Source organism: Pseudoliparis swirei, chromosome 20 (genome assembly GCF_029220125.1).
Source record: "Pseudoliparis swirei isolate HS2019 ecotype Mariana Trench chromosome 20, NWPU_hadal_v1, whole genome shotgun sequence".
Taxonomy (NCBI): Eukaryota; Metazoa; Chordata; class Actinopteri; order Perciformes; family Liparidae; genus Pseudoliparis; species Pseudoliparis swirei.
The window spans coordinates 19,287,415-19,305,646 of record NC_079407.1 but is presented as its reverse complement, the minus strand read 5'-3'; the positions used below and the strand labels follow the sequence as shown (position 1 = coordinate 19,305,646).

General features: G+C 41.8%; 2 protein-coding genes and 1 long non-coding RNA gene across 4 annotated transcripts; 1 reads left to right on the top strand and 2 right to left on the bottom strand.

The window, feature by feature from the left end:
- The first annotated feature begins 1,370 nt into the window (after positions 1 to 1,370).
- Positions 1,371 to 3,606, top strand: LOC130211249 (uncharacterized). Its single transcript, XR_008834974.1, has 3 exons — positions 1,371 to 1,450; positions 3,010 to 3,144; positions 3,311 to 3,606. It is a non-coding gene; the product is annotated as an uncharacterized LOC130211249 (long non-coding RNA).
- A 1,795-nt stretch (positions 3,607 to 5,401) lies between these two features.
- Positions 5,402 to 9,929, bottom strand: zgc:112083 (uncharacterized protein LOC550461 homolog). 2 transcript variants are annotated; one of them, XM_056441028.1, is made up of 10 exons: positions 9,882 to 9,929; positions 9,175 to 9,383; positions 8,532 to 8,758; positions 8,333 to 8,444; positions 8,088 to 8,240; positions 7,909 to 7,983; positions 7,378 to 7,498; positions 7,034 to 7,172; positions 6,823 to 6,947; positions 5,402 to 6,663 (listed from the first exon to the last, which is right to left on the bottom strand). In XM_056441028.1, exons 2-10 carry the CDS (start codon positions 9,323 to 9,325, stop codon positions 6,231 to 6,233), a joined length of 1,536 nt encoding a protein of 511 aa, XP_056297003.1. In that variant the 5' UTR covers positions 9,326 to 9,383; positions 9,882 to 9,929; the 3' UTR covers positions 5,402 to 6,230. The 2 variants fall into 2 exon arrangements, with proteins under 2 accessions (XP_056297003.1, XP_056297004.1); XM_056441029.1 differs by having other exon boundaries at positions 5,402 to 6,657.
- Positions 9,930 to 11,678: 1,749 nt separating this feature from the next.
- Positions 11,679 to 18,076, bottom strand: map6b (microtubule-associated protein 6b). The gene is made up of 3 exons (XM_056441408.1): positions 17,341 to 18,076; positions 15,275 to 15,488; positions 11,679 to 13,153 (listed from the first exon to the last, which is right to left on the bottom strand). Exons 1-3 carry the CDS (start codon positions 18,072 to 18,074, stop codon positions 12,935 to 12,937), a joined length of 1,167 nt encoding a protein of 388 aa, XP_056297383.1. The 5' UTR covers positions 18,075 to 18,076; the 3' UTR covers positions 11,679 to 12,934.
- Positions 18,077 to 18,232: the final 156 nt, after the last annotated feature.

Sequence of the window (18,232 nt, the reverse complement as noted above, 5' to 3'; positions counted from 1 at the left end):
ATTAGCTAATTAAGGAGAACATGTCTTCCCAAAGCCTCATCCAATCACTGCCTTATGTTCTGCCTAATGGGATCCAATTGAAGGGTAGCCCAATTTGTCTGGGGTGATTCTGGAAAAGCTTGAGCCAGATCCCAAACATTGAAGCTATATTAGGAGTTTATATGTTTGCAGCCAGAAAACCTATTTAAGTAGTTGAAAAGTCACATGTTAAAGGGACAACTAACTTTAAATGATACAACAAAACCTTCTTTTTGCATGTTATCCATGTGAAACAGGAGCATGTGAAGAGTATGACATTTGTTTTTAGCCACAAAGCGTATCGATCCTGCCTTTAGATCGATTGTTTCAGAAATCACGTATGAAGGTGATTAACCCTTGTGTTGCCTTCGGGTCAATTTGACCCGATTCAATGTTTCACCCTCCTGTTACCTTTATATTTACTAACATATTTTACCCTTGAGGTAAATATGACCCCAGCTATTAAAATCTCCAGAAAATTATTAGAATTAATATTGTTTTCCAAGTTTAAGTGTGAGGTACTTTATGTTTGTTTGTTGACTCCCGAAAGAACACCGACATTAAACATTGAATCGGGTCAAATTGACCCGAAGGCGACAGGAGGGTTAAATATTGAATCGGGTCAAAATGACCCGAAGGCAACACAAGGGTTAAATGCTGTCTTATTTACGTAACATTTTATTCAGATTTTATCAACCTGTCCCCTATTCCTAAAAAAATTATAGTGAGGCATTCAGAGTTTTTTTTGTTTTGCATTGAGTAAGCTGACAGTTGCCATTTTATTTATGTACAACAACAAACAAGCTGTGTCCCAGTTGCACACTGTATTTTGAGTATGTTCTGTTCACGCTGAAAGGTTGAGGTTGTAGTATACTCACTGTATACTCAAGAAAAAGAAAAAACAAATTGAAACGCTTTTTTTGTTTGCGTACCTTTGATGTCTTACATACCATATTTAGAAATAAAGACTGCCAGCACACATTAATTAGGGACGTGGGGGTCTGTTCATCTATTTATTTATATGTCAGATTGTGTCTAGTGTCTCCACTGGAAAACTCCCAAGTCCCAAACTGAATTAGAAGGGTTTAGTAGGGCTGATGCGATTAGTTGAAGCCATTAGGAGCAGTTAATGGTCTTTCCTGGTGTTAAGTAACACGGTGATTGACCGAGGGGCAGCCGGCAGCTCACAGCAACCTGTGGTCCCAGCTGGATTGAAGTTGTGTTCAAGGTCTGCAAAGGGACGATAAACAGGATTAATTTTCCTTTTAACATGGCTGATATTTAAATATGAGAACGGACATATAACAATTCTTTATCTGATAACTTTTCTTTGCTGATAAACAGGCTGGAGGGGCTGGTTGTTATCCATCGGATAATAAGCCTCAAACATCAGGAAGTTGAGATTTTATATTCACCTCGCTTCATCACACAGGTAAGAAACACATTTAAAGAATGCAGGTCAAATGTATGCATTTTACTTTCTAACATATGCTGTATGACGACATGGATTCTTAGTCTTTGTAACTTAAAAAGTGCTTTAAATGTAATGTAATGATGTATATTGTTTCTCAAGCAAAAACATGTGATCTATCTTTTTCCTTCTGATTTTATGTTCAATATTTATTAATGTGTTACTTTTTGTTTCAGAGCCACAAGAGACAATCATTTTTACGATCAACTAATCATTTAGCTTCCAAATTATCCATCAAGCCACTAAAACGAACACTTTTCCAAAGCAGGGAGCGGTTTTAATGACTCGTTCTGTCAAACCAACAGTTAATGCTCAAAGATATGTCATTTCTGTTATATATGAGAAGGAAAACCAGAAAATATTCACATTTCAGAAGCATCTTTACTTTTTGACAAGTGTTACTAAAGAATTGTTGCAGATTACATTTTTTTATGAATTAATTGCTGCAGCTTGAATTCATTTCAGAAGTATTCAGATCAGTTGTGTGTTGAACATTAATTCATCGGTTAACTTCTGATTGCCCAAAATTATTGAGTATGGAAAAGGCATTAATATATCTCAGGGAGTTCTAAAGTAAAAGATGTTTTTAATACCCTGAGCTGCCTCTGATGCCTCATTCACTCTGTTTACGATCCTAACAAAGAGCTCCCTTATTAGATTAAGGGATTTCTTTGGCATGCTGACATGGATGAAATTTAAAGAACATAGGAGGTGTAACCTCCAGCTAATCTTGTCTTTATGAGAAAGGAGGCAAGCGGCTATTGGATTAGCAGTTTTGGAGTTTGGGCACCTCACAAGACAGTGCATTCATATTCTCTTCTCTTGTCTCGTTTACATCCAACACAAACACACATCATACAATAAGTTACTCACATAGTGATGAACTGATAATTCAATCATTCAGATTAATATTAACAGCACCACGGTGCTCACTAACAGCATTACTCATCATGTGTCCTTGGAACAGATGGATCTTAAATTCATTAAATGGATATCACACTGGGTTACTCAATTGGATGACTGTCTTTAATGCAATCTAACAATATCATTGTTAGATCATTGTCATTTTGCAAAACAAATTGCTTGAAAACTTTCTAAAATGTTTTACAATTTGTATTCAGAAAATGTGAATGTACTTCTTTTAAACCAGCCTTCTTTATCCCTGAAGTAACCTTATTGATTCATGTTCCGTACGCTCTCACATAAACAGTCCGGGATGACCAACTCCAGCCTAAGTTACATGAAAACATGATGTTTGATACTGTTTTGAAATTGCAAGGGTGCTGCACGGTTAAAGGGACAGGGGCATGGCTGTGTAATAAACTGTTGGTTCTTTTTTTGTCTGGCCTGCTGATTTTGGCCACAAGTTGTGTCAAAAAAATTACACTTTTTCTCAGATTTATGACTCTGTGAACACACAGAAGTGATACACCGTGAACCGATTCAGCTCAAGTTGTGGTTAAGTTCTCACCCCTCCGGCTCAGGAACTGACGACACCACTTTCTCCTGCATCTCCGCAGTCGGCGACATATGTGCACGGCCTGGTTCATCAACATCTTCACATGCATCAGCACTCTCACCCGCATGCCTTCACTCCAACCCTTGACCGGTCCACGGCCATCCCACCTGCTCCTATGGCAACTCAGGACAGCAGCGTAAGGAGATGTATCACCATGCCGTGTTGTTAGCATGGTGGTGATTTTATTCACAACTTCCCTCCTGAGGCCACTGCTGATCTAAATGGAATTCTGCTATTTTACCTCTCTGCCACTTGGCCAACAAGAATAATGTCCCGTTGTTTTCTCTCACCTCTTACTGCAGTTCAACATGCACCTTCCCAGAGCAGCCGCGACGCCCTCTGCCTTCCACAAGGCCACACAGAAACCCTCGAGGTCAACAGTGAGTCCAACGTGCAACAACCAAAACTGTCAATTGTAGTCTCATTTCTGTTTCCTTTAAAAAAATGTTTTTTTTAAAGATCAATTAGGCGATGGTTGAATTAAATTTGATTAAACACAATTTTGTGATGAGTGTTTTCCCTTTTTTTCCCTCAGAAACTAGGGCAACGCGGCGCACAGCACGTCTGCATTGCATGGAAGATATATTACAACCAACAACACAAAGTAATAACTACATGCATCCATGGACGGATTAAGAAACCATTAAGGGCCCCTGCCCCTGGACCCCCCCCCCCCCCCCCCCCCCCCTTTTTTTTTTTTTTTTATTTTTTATATAAAGTAAAAATAAAATAAAATAAACTTTAAATAAAACATTTTTTAACATCGCTAACAAAACAGTCCGTATGGAACAACGATACCGGAGCTGAGCAGACAACATAACGCGAATTATATGACCATGACATGAATGACTTAAGCCTAGCATATACCGGCTACGGCGCATCGTGTCATATCATCATATGCATATCAATACAATGTTAATCACAGCGCGACGGGCGGAGGAGGCTCAGGCCAGGGCCCCCTGAGCTCATGGGCCCCTGGGCCCGGTAGGCCCGTTGGTTAATCCATCCCTGCATGCATCCATATTTGAGTTCCATCAAATAATAAAGTCTGAATATTTAAATGTTGAGTCATTTTGTGTTGGTTGGTTTTTCAAATGATTTTGTTAATGTTGACAGACAACGTTAACAAAATCCATTTCGAGGTGCTAAAAATTTTGATAAACAGTTCAGAAAACTCAAATACTTTTGTAACTTATTCCACAACATTGTGTTTTACAAACAAGTTTTTACAGAAAATGCAGCAAAAACCCCAAAGTCTCCATCGCAAACTGACACCGGACTATCTTGCAACCGGTCTACCTGGCACAGAACAACCCCAGGAATCAGGCAAGGCCTCCTGCATGCACCGACATGTCGGTGTGAATAGAGCCAGCAATGTAGGGAGCATCTTGGGCTCCACTGTGTGTCAGATTAATAAAGCTGATCTGCTTCCCTCTTTTTTTTAGACTCTCCATGTGGACATTTTGCATCTGACAGGAGTGAAATAGAACTAACAGCAGATCATTCAAGCCGCCTCAACAGAAGTTATCCCTCTGACCTTTACACACCTCCGTCCGCGTCTTGCCACAGTCTCCTGACCAAGAGGGGGAAACCGGAACAGCCCCCGAACCTGCGCCGGAAAGAGAGGCGTGAGGAAAAGGAGAAACACGGAGGCCAACCAGGAGTCGGAACAACGGATTTACCTCACAGAGACACATCTTGGGATCGGACGACGACTCCTGAACTCGAGGGCAGACGCGGCGGCTTGCTGGACAGGAACAGGAAGCGCGAGAGCGACGGGTCCATTAAAGGGAAGATGGTCAAGCAGGAAATTGAAGATGACCAATTTGATTCCTCAAAGACTTTGTTCACAGATCTATCTGCACACCCCACGCCAGAGCCAGATTTAAACAGCAGTGGTGTGTCTGCCATGTACCCGAACAGCAGTGCATGTGATATTATCAGAACACCTGGGGGACTCGTGCCTTATCCAGGAGCTGAAACACATCCCTACCAAACGGCTTCATGGGACTCAATGTGGAACGTTATGGATCTCCACTCCAGACAAAACGTCCAAAAAGAATATTCATTGAATTCCTGCAAAGCAATCAGGATACCTCTTGCAGCACGGAGGCAAAACGAGGCTTTTCATGCTTTCTTTATGCGCCCTCTTTATTTCCCTCTTGCGTTGAGGCAGCAGGAGACAGCGCACCTTATTAGGAGGGAGTTTCTATTCTCAGGTCACGAGAGGTCATCTCCCCCATGCTGGCTATCTGGCAGCATCCTACCTGGAGCCTGAGCCTCCGGCGTTCCCGTGACAACAATCACTCATCTCCAGCATGTGTGTGTGTGAAGCTCGCTGTTCATTCTGGTCTGTGCATGAAGCTCCACACTGAAGGAGTATACGCAAAATATAATGTATGGACTAGAACAGCTTTAATAAGGCAACAATATTCTTAATAAAGCATGGCGGTGTTGGAATATTACATTGATTTCTTGGATGGATTTTGGAAACTAGTCAAGCCTGCATTCTAATGATTCCCTTTTTAAATTGTTTTATTCATTAAATATATTAAGACGCCCTCGCTTTCTTTTTAAAAATCGTTCCAGGTGATAATGTTCATGTCTGGAGGAAGAAGAAAATTACAAAACTATTTGTAAATCTGCAAACATTTATTGCAGCTGGTTAATAGTCGATGGAGTCATTGCTCCCTGACAATATTAAGAGTCTAGTTTGTAACAATAAAATCCAGCGGTATTCCAAGACTATACATACAAAATGACGTCTTCCAAATTCTTCAAGCAATCAACATCAAGAAAAGTTGCAAAAAAAAATAAACAATGGAACATGGTGTGTAGAGAATAACATTGCAAAGAACTAGCTTCGGAGTGCTTTTAACTCATCTCACTCATGGAAGCTTCATCGGAAACATTAACGGGATTAACGGGCAATCCCACAGACGGGAGACGTCACAAAGCCGAGCTGAGGCATCAGAGTTCATTAGAGCTGCTACAATAAAAATATGGTCTTCAAAACCAGTGCAAACAGAACCATTTCAATGTCACGCCACTCTAAAAACACGGTGGAGACCATCAAAAAATCTTTGGCTGGAAAAACAACAAGTCCCAGTCTCCACTGGTAGCTTCACAGTAAAACAATCTACAAGAGTCAAACCGATGTCATTGCATAGCAGCCACGCGAGTGCCGATGATGGATGCCCGATGCGGTGCAGCGTGCGGGAATCACACGACGTCCATGCCCAGGCCCCTCGCGACCTCCGTCAGGGCCTGGACCGCTCCAGATATGCCACTACCATCGCAGTCCTCCTGAGAGAATCCTCCAGGCTCCTCCTCAATGTGGGGGATGGTGCTCATGACACAGTAGACGGGAGAGTCACTGCCTCTGGGGCTGTGCTGGGACGAACCGTCCTCCCCCCCAGAGAGCTCGGAGGAGTACGCGGACGAAGAGCTGGAGGAGGGCGACGAGGATCCCGCCGGCGAGCTCCGGGCGCTCTCCGGCGTCGCCGCAGTCCTCTTGTTCCGCATGCCGCTTCTCTGACTTTTCCGAAGGCTCTGCGGCTTTTTGGCCATGTTCTTCATGATCTCCTTTGTCACTTCCACCGTCTCGAACCGCACCATGTTGACTTTTAGAAAGCCGTCAACGTCCTTTCTGTATCTGGGGAGAGAGCACACGGAACCACCGCGTACAACATCATGTTTATTCTTATTTCAGTCTTCGCTCAGAATTACTTGGAGACCATTAGATGCGAGATAGATTCTGTAGAGAGGCTCTAATGAGCGGTTGTGTCAGAGGTCATTCGCTCTGGTGATTTACCTGAAGCGGGAATGTCCAGAGGGCCACTTCAGCTCGTGCTTCTTGCGAAGGTGAAGCGTGAGGGTGTAACACCATGAGAAGACCTTATCACAGATATGGCATTTATATTTGGACATCCCCCCGACCTGTTGGTAAACATCATGTGACGGTGTTAACAACAAAGCTAACTAAACCGTCTCCATGAGCATAGCAGGGGGATGATGTGACGAACCTCGTGTACCCTCTTGTAGTGGTGGCTCATGGTTTGGAATGTCTGACAGGAATAGTCACAGCCTTCCACCGTACAGTTATACACGGCACCCTCATTGTGAACCTCCGTGTGCTTTTGTAGATCGGGCTGGTTCTTAAATCTGGGGGGGGGGGGGGGGGGAGAGAATGATGACAATAATGATGATGATGATAAACCTGCAACGGCTACTTTCCGCTCTCGTTACTTTTATCGTCAAATTCACGCGAGGACACAGCGGTGGTTGTTCTCAGCGTCTGACAAACTCTTCCCGAGCCCTGATTTAGCAAAAGTACAAATGGACGTAATTGGCTGTTTTGAAGGTCTACCTCTTGTCGCAGAAGTCACATGGGAAGGGCCGCTCATCACAGTGGCGGAACCGGATGTGGATCTTCAGAGCTGCCAAAGTGGTGCAGGTCATGTCACAGAAGGGACACTTCACCTGATTTACTGAGAGTAAAAGAAAGAGTAATACCTTAATATAATACCTGCCAAATGGCTCATTAGTGATGCCCCATGCATCTTTTTAACTGCAGATTATAGTCACTGTATTTAAATGTTCTCTTATCAATCTGAGGAATAAGGCATTTTTAAGAAATTGCAGGTTAGAAAACAATGTGTTACAATTTAAAAGAATCTGAAATGGACCAATGATCAGGACAGAAACAAATGTTTATTAAAAATGTTACTTTGTTTTCATCTACTCTGAAATAATATATTATAATAATATATAATAATAGTTACGACATCAGGGTATAAACAAATATTTCACCAGTCCATTCTTAGATCTTATCGAAGCATTCCTGAAAATATAAACTATGTAACAACTATTTAAGATGAAAATGGTAGAACATCGTTACCGTGCTGACGAACATGATCCCTCAGAAGCCTCTCGCTGGAGAAAGCTTTGCCGCAATGTTCACACACCAGCGACTCTGCTCAGACGAGATAAGTAAATGTACGGACGTCAGCACTCGAGCCGACAAATTTAGCAAATTTAGCACCATCGGCATCCGAGAAAACAAAGCGTCCTTCTCACCGACTGGCTCGGCCTGTCTGTGGAGGTGGTCAAACAACTTTGTGTTGCTGGAGAACATGCTGCCACATGTAGGACAGGCGACAAGTCTCTCCTGAGTGTGGCTTCGCATGTGTTCTCTTAAACGATATTTGATTTTAAAGAAAGCATCACAGCCTGGAATAGAAACACGACAAATGAAAAAAGGTCAGACATAAAGTTAAGATATACCAGGAACATCTCTTTGCCCTCCTCTCACTCAGTCGTACCGGTCCATTGGCAGAAGAGAGCCTGCAGTTGTGGCGGGAGAGACTGTGGCTCCGCACTTTCAACATGATTGTCCACATGTCTGTAGAACCACTCAGGATTGTTAAATGTACTCTATGTAAAAACACAAATATAAATTCTTTAATACGGGTGCTCTCCGCCCTTTGATGATCGATGAATCGTATTTTAAATAATACCTACATCACAGTGCTCCCACTGGCAAACGTATCCATCTGATCCTTCCGGAACCAGGTTGTTGCTGTGCAAGCCCTGGTTGCAGCTGGGCAGATCAGGACGGGAGTTGAGCAGCTGTGACCCGACAAACTTCAGCTTACCGTGGTAGTTGTGGAAGTACGCGTGGACCTCCAGCTCCGCAGGGCTACCCATGGACAGAAATACACATCCATTCCAGAGACAAGCATACTCGTCTAAACAAAGAGAGGGGATGAGTAATTACTGCAATGGACAAAGGACATATTACAGGACGTACAGGGAGTTTAGTAGACGGTGTAAGGCGGCTGGGCAAATAACTGACCATTTTAACTAAGTATGTTGAGCAACCTAATATAAGTGATGCCAGTATGCTCAGTAAATCCACAGGTGCAGATGAGGATGTACATATGAGTATATAAGATGCAATGGCAGTTGTGGAGGCAATAAAACGGCTGTTGCTTCCAGAGGAATACACAGAATCAGTTAGTTTCTTCAGTATAACGTTACTTATCAGTCGCACGCTCCGACAACACGAGGGTTAGAATGACTGATTTGACAGATTGATTTCAGATAATATCTCTGCACCCTACAAGTAACGTAGCCTGACTACATGTGCATCCTCCTCACTCACCCAGCTCCTCTAAGGCATCGTTTTCTCCCAGGTAGTCTCGCAAATGTAAAGACATGTGATCGCTCAGCTCCTCCATGGTGTGGCCCTTGAAGTTGCACGAAGCCCACTCACACACCACCTCAAAATTGTCCAGCCTCTTGGTTGTCATCATGATGGTGGTCACTGTGTTCTCAGCTGCTGCTGCACACAACCACCAAACAACAACGGACCTAAACAGAAAAACATGGAGCAACAGACATTTTAAAAGAGAGAAAAACAATGTGCATACAGTTTAATGCTAGAATATTAGTATGATTTCTAAAATATGCTAAATAACTGTACAGCTGTAGAATGCATGGACCGACGTTAGCTCAAGTAAGCTGAGAAGTGGAGGGAGATTATATTTACCAAAACACATATGCAATCGTTTTCTTTCCGACTCGTGAACGAAACAAGTAACCTTCGCTAACTTTAGTTCATTTCCACCTTCGTATGGTGTGTTCATATCAGTGAGATTTATTATTTGGGCTGACAGTCCGGCTAACGCGGACGCCGAACCCGTCACACATTCGAGCACTACTTTGTCGGACTATTACTTAACATATCACGTTTTTCATAATGTTTTAATCCTTTGACATAACGTGGGATCTAAATGTGAAAGTTGTCGACACACACACACACATGTTTTCGACACTTGCGATAAACGAATTTGTGTAAATGCTTCTTACGAGTATTAGTGTCAGCTTCAGCAGCTCTGTCATCTGAGCTAAATCCCCTTCCCTCCTCTGAGCTTGTCTGCTTTTGTTTATTTCCGGTCAGCGCGATCCTCCAACCGGAAGTCAGTCTTCTTCGCCTTCTATTCAAAACAAAGACAAATGTCGCCCTCTGCTGTCGTGGAGTCATCCTACATCTGACTTTATCTCAAAAAACGAAAAATCAAATCAAATTACATTTTTAAGAGAAAAATATTGGAAAATGTATCCAAAGTGTGTGAAGTGACGTAAGACATGACAACGATAATGACGCGCATCCCTCATTTGCTTTGCTGCATGGTTGTTGTTAATTCCTCCATTCATCATTCCATTCAATCATTTTGTTCATAACTAGTTTTTCTGATTTGTAACATTCTCTTTGTTTTATTGGCAAACACATATAACCATTCTGCACGCTGACATTTGGTGTATTAATAGGTTATTTGCAAATATTCGGATGCCATGATATCAACGTAGATAAGAGCCAATCAGGATGAGAGAGAGAGAATGACGTAATTGAAGAACTGAGAAGAAGGACATCTGAGTTATTTAGCTTAGCCTGCAGCTACCTTAGTTTGTATCCTGTTAACATGCTGCTTTGTGATTGTGCAATATTGGCTCTTATCCACTAGAGGTCATAATGTGCTGACTATCAGCACCCAAATATGCCATGCCTTGCCTGTCAAAGAAATATCATATGTTGATGACATGAGGGTGTTTCCTTATATTATGTCGAAACGAATCCAATGAAGTAGCACAATATTGCGCAGTGATATCAACAATGCAGATGTTCAAAATATCCATTCATGTAGTGGTGCACATATCTTTCCCACGTACTGCTTTGCACAAATAATTTACTGGAGAAGGCTTTCAAACTTGGATGATGCTATAAATTGGAATGTATAACAAACAGTGACTGCTTCAACATGACAACAAAGGCCACCCATAAATAAGAGAGTATATATTTCATATCTGAAACAAGTGTATGAAATCTCAATTCTACCTTCTCAATACAGTATTTTAAGCTGTGTAGGTGAGACGCTACCCAGCCAGACAGGTCTGTTAGAGGGAGGACAAAGCGTAGGCCGCCCTATTGCCATCACTGATCTGTTATTCCAATTTTTTTCATGCTGCTCTGCAAAGGAAGAGCTCTTAAAAAAACTGAATTATTCATGCAGTTTTATGTCAGGATGACTGATTCACAGGCAAATGATCACCAGCATCTTTAAGATAGCTAGTGAATTAATTGAAAAAAGTATTCCATAATTTTTCCAACTTACTTTTTAACTTGTAATCTTTTGTTTCAAGATAAGGCCATTTTGCATCTAATTATGTAATGCCTTAACTGAAATAAAAATGGAGAAAATAAGAATGTTCTTAATGTTGGCTGAGTTTTGCAGGGCTTTTCAAAAATGTTGTATTCTCTGCCATAAGACAACCATATCCAGCTATTTTACTGTGCTTTTAATTTCATTCCTTACTATTTTTGTAATTACTCAGAAAAAAACATATAGTATAATACACAGACAATGTTAAGAAGATAATGTACTCCTCATTGCTGAAGTGATCAAAGGCTGCTGCAACAAATGCAAACAAAATATAAACTACAATTATTCATTAGAAAACCTGCATACTATTTTCTCCAATTCAAAATCACTATTTCAAAGAAAATATTTGATATCCAATTAAATAGTTGTGAAAGTAGAATACTGTGACATATTTTTCAAAGTAACTTTAAGAAACACTAACATCAAGCAATAAGTCACAACAAAGGATGCTGTATCATCACTTTAATCAGAGTTCATTCAGAGCAAGATGAGAGCACAAGCACATTATCACAACATATTTTCAGCGGTATGACGTTGTCATAACATCATTCCTCTCTGGTCTTACTCCACACAGTCCAAACCAGACAGCATACACAATAAGAGATATAGCACCAGGGTGTTGGAGTGCACAGCAGCATCTAGTGGTTGGATCAGACTGGATGCTAGCAGGCAGCAGAGGTCATACACAGACAACTCTCACTTGTTCGCTCTCTCTCTCTCTCACACACACACACACACACACAAGCCAAAACTGGCATCATTAAAGCGTCACATCTCAGAGAGGATGGAGTACAATGTCAAATACTAAGTCATCATAAAAACTGAAGTATCTCCATCATATCAAAGGAGTAATCTTCATTTAGATTGCAAGAAATATGGTTGTGGGTGAATCCATATTGCTGGTGTGTTTATAGCTTTAACAGCCACTAGACTATGAATTTACTTAGTGTATGTACTTTTGTATCTGCGGTGTGGCCAGAATCTATTAGTACACATGCATTATAATTAAAAAGGTCTTGCCCCGATATATATTTATTGTTGAAGGCTCAATTTACAAGCTCAAATGTGACTGTGACATTAAGTCTGCTAAAACTGGGTCCTGCATGCAAGCTGTAGCAATTATATTACAGTTCATTTGGTTTCTTAGCAACCAAACTGATATCTGAAACCAGATATCATTCAGAATAATTAAATGAAAACCAGGACCATACAGCAGAGGCACTGTAAGTAGGAAACGCAACTATAAAAACATTTTGTATTTTCACAAAAGCTCTTATGTGATACAGTCGGAGAGAAAAAGCATCCCTTTGACATGTTATACAATCATTATATTTATCTCAATTGTCATTCAGAGAAAGGTAAAAAAAAAAAGCCCTTTCATACACATGTGCATGTGTATTGATGGCTCTTTTTTATAGTTCAATGTCAAACAGAACTCATATAAATAATGTGCAAATGATGTGCTCAACAATATTAAGCGATTCTGTGCACCACTTTCTCACACACATACTTTCACACACATTTTAAAGTGAAATTGTTTGCATGATTCTAAAAGCTTAACATCAGTGCCCATTCGAAGGTGAACAACATGACAGAACAGCAAAAAACAACAGGTGGGGAAATGAACCAAATGGAAGAAATGTGCCTGAATTCTCAAGTCGCCTTTGATCACGCCGATAAAAGTGTGGAGATGAATTACTTTCACTGCTTCGCCTCAGCAAGTCTATTGCTGATCTCTTTGCTCTTCTTTGTGACCGCTCCGTCTGGTGTGGGCTCTGGGGCGCCCAGAGCGCCCAGAGACGGTTTCTTCTTGGCTGACTGGGAACTAGCAATCTGCTTATCTTTTGATTTTTTCACAATTTTCCCTGTTGTTGATGTTGGTGTCTTTTTTGGTTTGGTGCGGGACACTGGCTTATCCACCTGAAAGAGAAGAGAGGTGGAAAAAAAGAGTAGAGAATAAAAATAGTCAATTAAACAAACTGATGTTAATGTTGTAGTTTGATATTTTGGTAAATGCACTTTAATCGCCCTCTTGCAAAGAGTCCGATGAGAACATCGATGTTATTCTCATGTCTGTCCATTAAATATGAAGTTACAGCCAGCAGCCAATTAAATTAGCTTGGCCAAATGAAGTGGAATGGGTAAACAGTTCGCCTGGTTCAATCCGGAGGTTATGGGGTTCGACTGTATGTGCTGGACTATTTATAGGCCAGGGGAAGTGACGTCCTGGAGTCTCCTAATGACAGCAAGACGGGGAGAAGAGAGCAGCATCGATCTTCTCATCTAACTCCTGACAAGAAAGCAAATAAGCTTATTATATCTTTCCCAAAATATCCAACTATTCCTTAAAATAATTGCTTGAATAATGGAGACTCTAAATGATATCAAAGTCGTATTTTCACATGCGATACATACCTTTTTTACCCTGTTACTTAATATAAAAGCCAGGCAAATGACACCAGATGGTGTAGGTGATTTGTGTAATATGTGGTTGGTGCGATGAGGATAAAGGAAAAAATAAATTCAGCACAAGGTATATTTGTGCCTGTAGTTTGTGCAGTTTTCCATTTAGGTTTTAAAAAAACACAACATACAATGTTGATGGTTCGCATTAGTATATGATATTAGATTCAAGCCTTACAGAAAAAATGTTTTGTTAACGTTCAACCATTCATGGTGGTGGCAAAGCCCTGATGTTTAAGAAGCAGGCGTGTGACTGGAGGATCACTGGTTCACATTCCCATACCAACTGGGAACATTGACCAAGGCACTTAGGTTTTCTCTGCTCTTATTGAGTTGCCACAGAAATAAAAGACTCATAGATAAGATTCCAGATCAATTTGTATAAATGAGTTGGTGGACAGCAAAAAGGTTGCATGCTCAACTTTTGTTGAATAAATAAAACTTAAAAACTTGTAACAAATGACAAATGTATGTAAAAGGCTTTTTCCTCCTGGCAGTTCAAATGAAGGACTCTGTTTCTGTGAATAAAGCGGATCCTGAGCACAGGTGCCACAGACACATCAGTCAAGCTGGAGTACTGTATGTTATCGTTGTTGTCGGGAAATGTGCCAAAAAACCAAAGTGGACTCTGTGCTTTTCACAATAGAGTCCAAATTAGATGAGTCACATTTACTCTCTTTCAGTACACATTCTTGATGCTGCAGACCTTGAAGAATAAAGTTAGATCTTCATGGCTGCGTCATACTGAACTGCTTCAATGCCAATCAGACAGCAAAAGCCCAAAGGATGACATCATCCGCAAACAAGTGTTGCCAATGCTTGATACCACTTGCCACTGCCACACACCCAGCTGCGGGATGTCCATGTGACTGCGGCTCGGACTGGTCGAGGCGCATTCTGTGTGTGGCGTATGTGTATGTGTGCGCGTGTGTGTTTGCGTGTGTCCAGTATGCACAATTGCGTCTGATCAATTTGAGGTCTAGAAGAAACAGTAAACACACCTGACTACAGCAGATTTAGAACAGAGCTGCTCTCAGTCTCTGAGACGTCCTACAAGAATGAGAGAGGGAGTGGCCATATGAACACGCTACTATAGACACATTATTAACCAACTGTCAATAACATGCACCAAGATACCGATCGATGCCACTTGCTGCTATAATCCAAAGATGTCAAACGGATGCAATACATATTTTTTGTTTCGGTTTGTTTTGTTGAAAAGTCACAGACTGGCTTTTAAACTTCTCACTTGTTGATTTATATGCATGATGGAATTAATATAACAATGAAAACTGCTTGTTTAGTTATAAAAAATGTCTTAAAATTTAAATATGAAGCCGTTTTGTTTGTGTATAAAAAGTCACCTGCCATCAGGCCACAGAGTAAACATAATGAGCATTTCCACAGCAGGAATAGAACTTAATCCCAAAGTATACACTAAACCATTCGGTGCAGCAGGCCTTACAGAGTTTTAGACACGACTACAATTCAGTCAAGGAAACTCGGAGAACAATAAAAGGCACCAGTATTTTAACGACCTAAACTAACATCAGTGCATCTGTGTGGGCGTGCTCTCACCTTGGCCGCCTCCTTGCTCGGCTCATTGTACAGGCTGCGTATCCTCCTGCGCTCCATCAGCTTGTTGTCAGCGGGGTGAGCCTTCACCTGCTCGCCCTTGTATGTGGCGCTGTAGCTGGTCTCCAGACTGCTCTCCTCCACTGGGGGTTTATATTGAGATTGAGCTTTAATGGCCTTCACTGGTTTCACATCCTTATATGCCTTGAACTCAGCCCTATACAAACAGTGGGAAAAGCAAGCAGAGAGGTTTCTACGGCCGCAATGTGTGATTATTTGCATTATCTTGTCTTTGGGATTTTTGGCTAGTTATTGAAAGGTTATCAAAAACAACCAGACAACAAGCATCCGCACTCTAGACAATGCTCACATGAATGTTTAATAGTTTCCCGCTCGTGACGTCTAGCTCTGAGCCGACTGTCTGAAGCATTATCTGGTGTGCATAATATTTTTTTCCATCTTTATGCCAGCAATTATTTTGATTACAGATGAAAAAGAAAAGTGTAAAACTCTCATATTGGAAGCTAAAGCCAGAGATTAATACATTTAGGATTATATGAACAAAGTAGCACATTTCTTGTAAAAGTAATTGTTTTATCAATTTATAATTTCAGCTCTAAATGTCTTAATGTAACGAAAATTGTTGAAAATGAACTTTGAATTGTTTCCAACCTGCCTTGTAGCAAGTCCCAAAAAGTGGAGCTAACAGAATAGTATTAATGGCAATTTAGCTGGTTGTGATTATGATTTGCAAATCATAATCCACGCTGATTGCAGATTGGCCAGTGCTGAATGACAAGAATCCCCTCAAGCAGCGATCTAAATCAAATGTAATACTTAGTTTTTCAAAATGTGACAGGACTTTTTTAATGTATTGATCATAAAAGACTGGTATACGAATTTATAATTTCTCATGTTCACACAAACTCAGTTTTATGGAATTTAAAACACACCAATTATGGATAATAACAAGTACAGGTTTTGTATTGTATACAAAATGTATCAAGACACATTTAATGTACAACTTAAAGAATTCAGCATTTTATAAAATCAGCAACATAAATTATTCTTATAGCTATTGAAACAAACCGCTATATTCCTGGTATCTGTTAACTGCATTGTAAACCGGAATTCATCTTTTCTTATAATTTGATGCAATCAGTGCTTGTATTCCATCACTATTTGTAAAACTATTTGTAATTGGCAATTTTAGACAGGAAATACATTAATGAACACATAATACATTCTAATTCAAGATAACCGTCATGTGACCTTTCAATGTCTGAGGAACAATTGCCTCATGTCATCGTTCATGTGTATTTGTGTCTGTGTTCTTCTTCTGTGCATATATATATATATATATATATCATAATTTTTCCACTATACATAATAATTTCTGTAATCAAATTCAGTTTTGTGTAACTTCTCACAGAGCACATAACATGCTTTAATAATTGGCCCACGTGGTTTATTGGCCTGTTGAGTTAATGTCAAATAATCTTTTAGAATAAGTTTCTCTGAACAAACTAAACACATAAACTGTAGGCGATGGTTAACTTGAATATTTATGTGCCGACTGAAGCCACCAAGTCATCAAGTTCCCCTGCATGCATGGTGCATAAATCAATTCACAGGCAGCCTGGCGAAACCACGTGAAGAGCATGATTACATTCAGACCCTTTTACTGGCTCTGCTCATTCATGGGCTACTGCATCGATTCGGTAGTACTCTGAGGGGGGGTGGAGCCGGAAGAAATCAATAATGCAACCCGTATCTGTGTCAATATGGGTTTGCTTTGGAAGTCGCTGGAGATTGTAACAAGAGACCATGCAACACCAAATAAACCTCGACCATCTCTACATTATTGCATCAGCGGTGCGGCGAGGTGGCATGAAGCACCCTATACTGTCACACAGGTTGTGTACCAGGGGAGACTTTGCACGCAGCACTGATCAAAGTCAAAATAAAATGTCTCCATTGCAACTCTTATGAAAAGGCGCAAGGCCTTTATTGCAATGGGCCGAGGCTGCATACACACCCCTCACACTGCACGGTCATCGCACACCTACCGATAGCTGCTCGTGGTCGACATGACCTGCTTGATCTGTCTGTTGAGCGCGTCTGCGGCTGCTCTGCCTTTCCTCTGCTCCGCGCTCACATCTGCAGCCACCTGAGTTTCCGTCTTCTCACCCGTGTGTCCCTCTGCTGACTTTTCCCTCTTCGCGCTTCTCTTCGCCGGCTCTTTTAATTCTTTCTCCTGTGTTTTCTCCTCGATCTCGCTCTTCTCCACGCCGCTCTCGGCCGCCGCATGCTCCAGTTTAGCGCTCCGCGCGCCCCGCTCCGGCCCGCCGGAGGCTGTGGCGATGGGGCTGGGTTTGGGTATCCAAGGGTGGTCGTGCTTCTTCGGGATAGGCCAGGGCTTGTAATCCTTCTGATACTGAGTTTCGGTATCGAACGGGGCCGCCGAGCGTTGGAACTCGTTTCTGGGCTTGCAGCTCGGCTCGGGGCGCACACTCCACGCCTTGAAGTCTTGGCGCGTGACGGACGCCGCGGAGCCATCTTTTCCCGCTGCAGCACCGGTCGCGGGCGGTGCCTTCCCGGGTTCATGCTCGTCGGGATGGGGCTGGGTTTCTATGGCTCCGGCCCTCTTCTGTCTCGACTGCGGGTGACGGGGAAGATGATGCTGCAGGTCGGCCCCATCCGAATATTTGGTGAAAACCAAAGGCACCCCGACGTCCGCTTTGTCCAGCTCGCTCCAAAAGCGGTTGACGCAGCAAGCACGCGTGAAGTACGGCCATGCCATGGTGATAGAAACTATGAGGCTGGCGAGAGAAAGATGCGCAGAAAAGCTCGAGCTGGGGAGGGGGGGGGGGTTAAACGTGTAAATAAACGTCCTACTCACGACTCGAAGACGTGCGAATGCTCGGTACCTCAGCCTGCACCCTCAGTTTCAGGGTTATT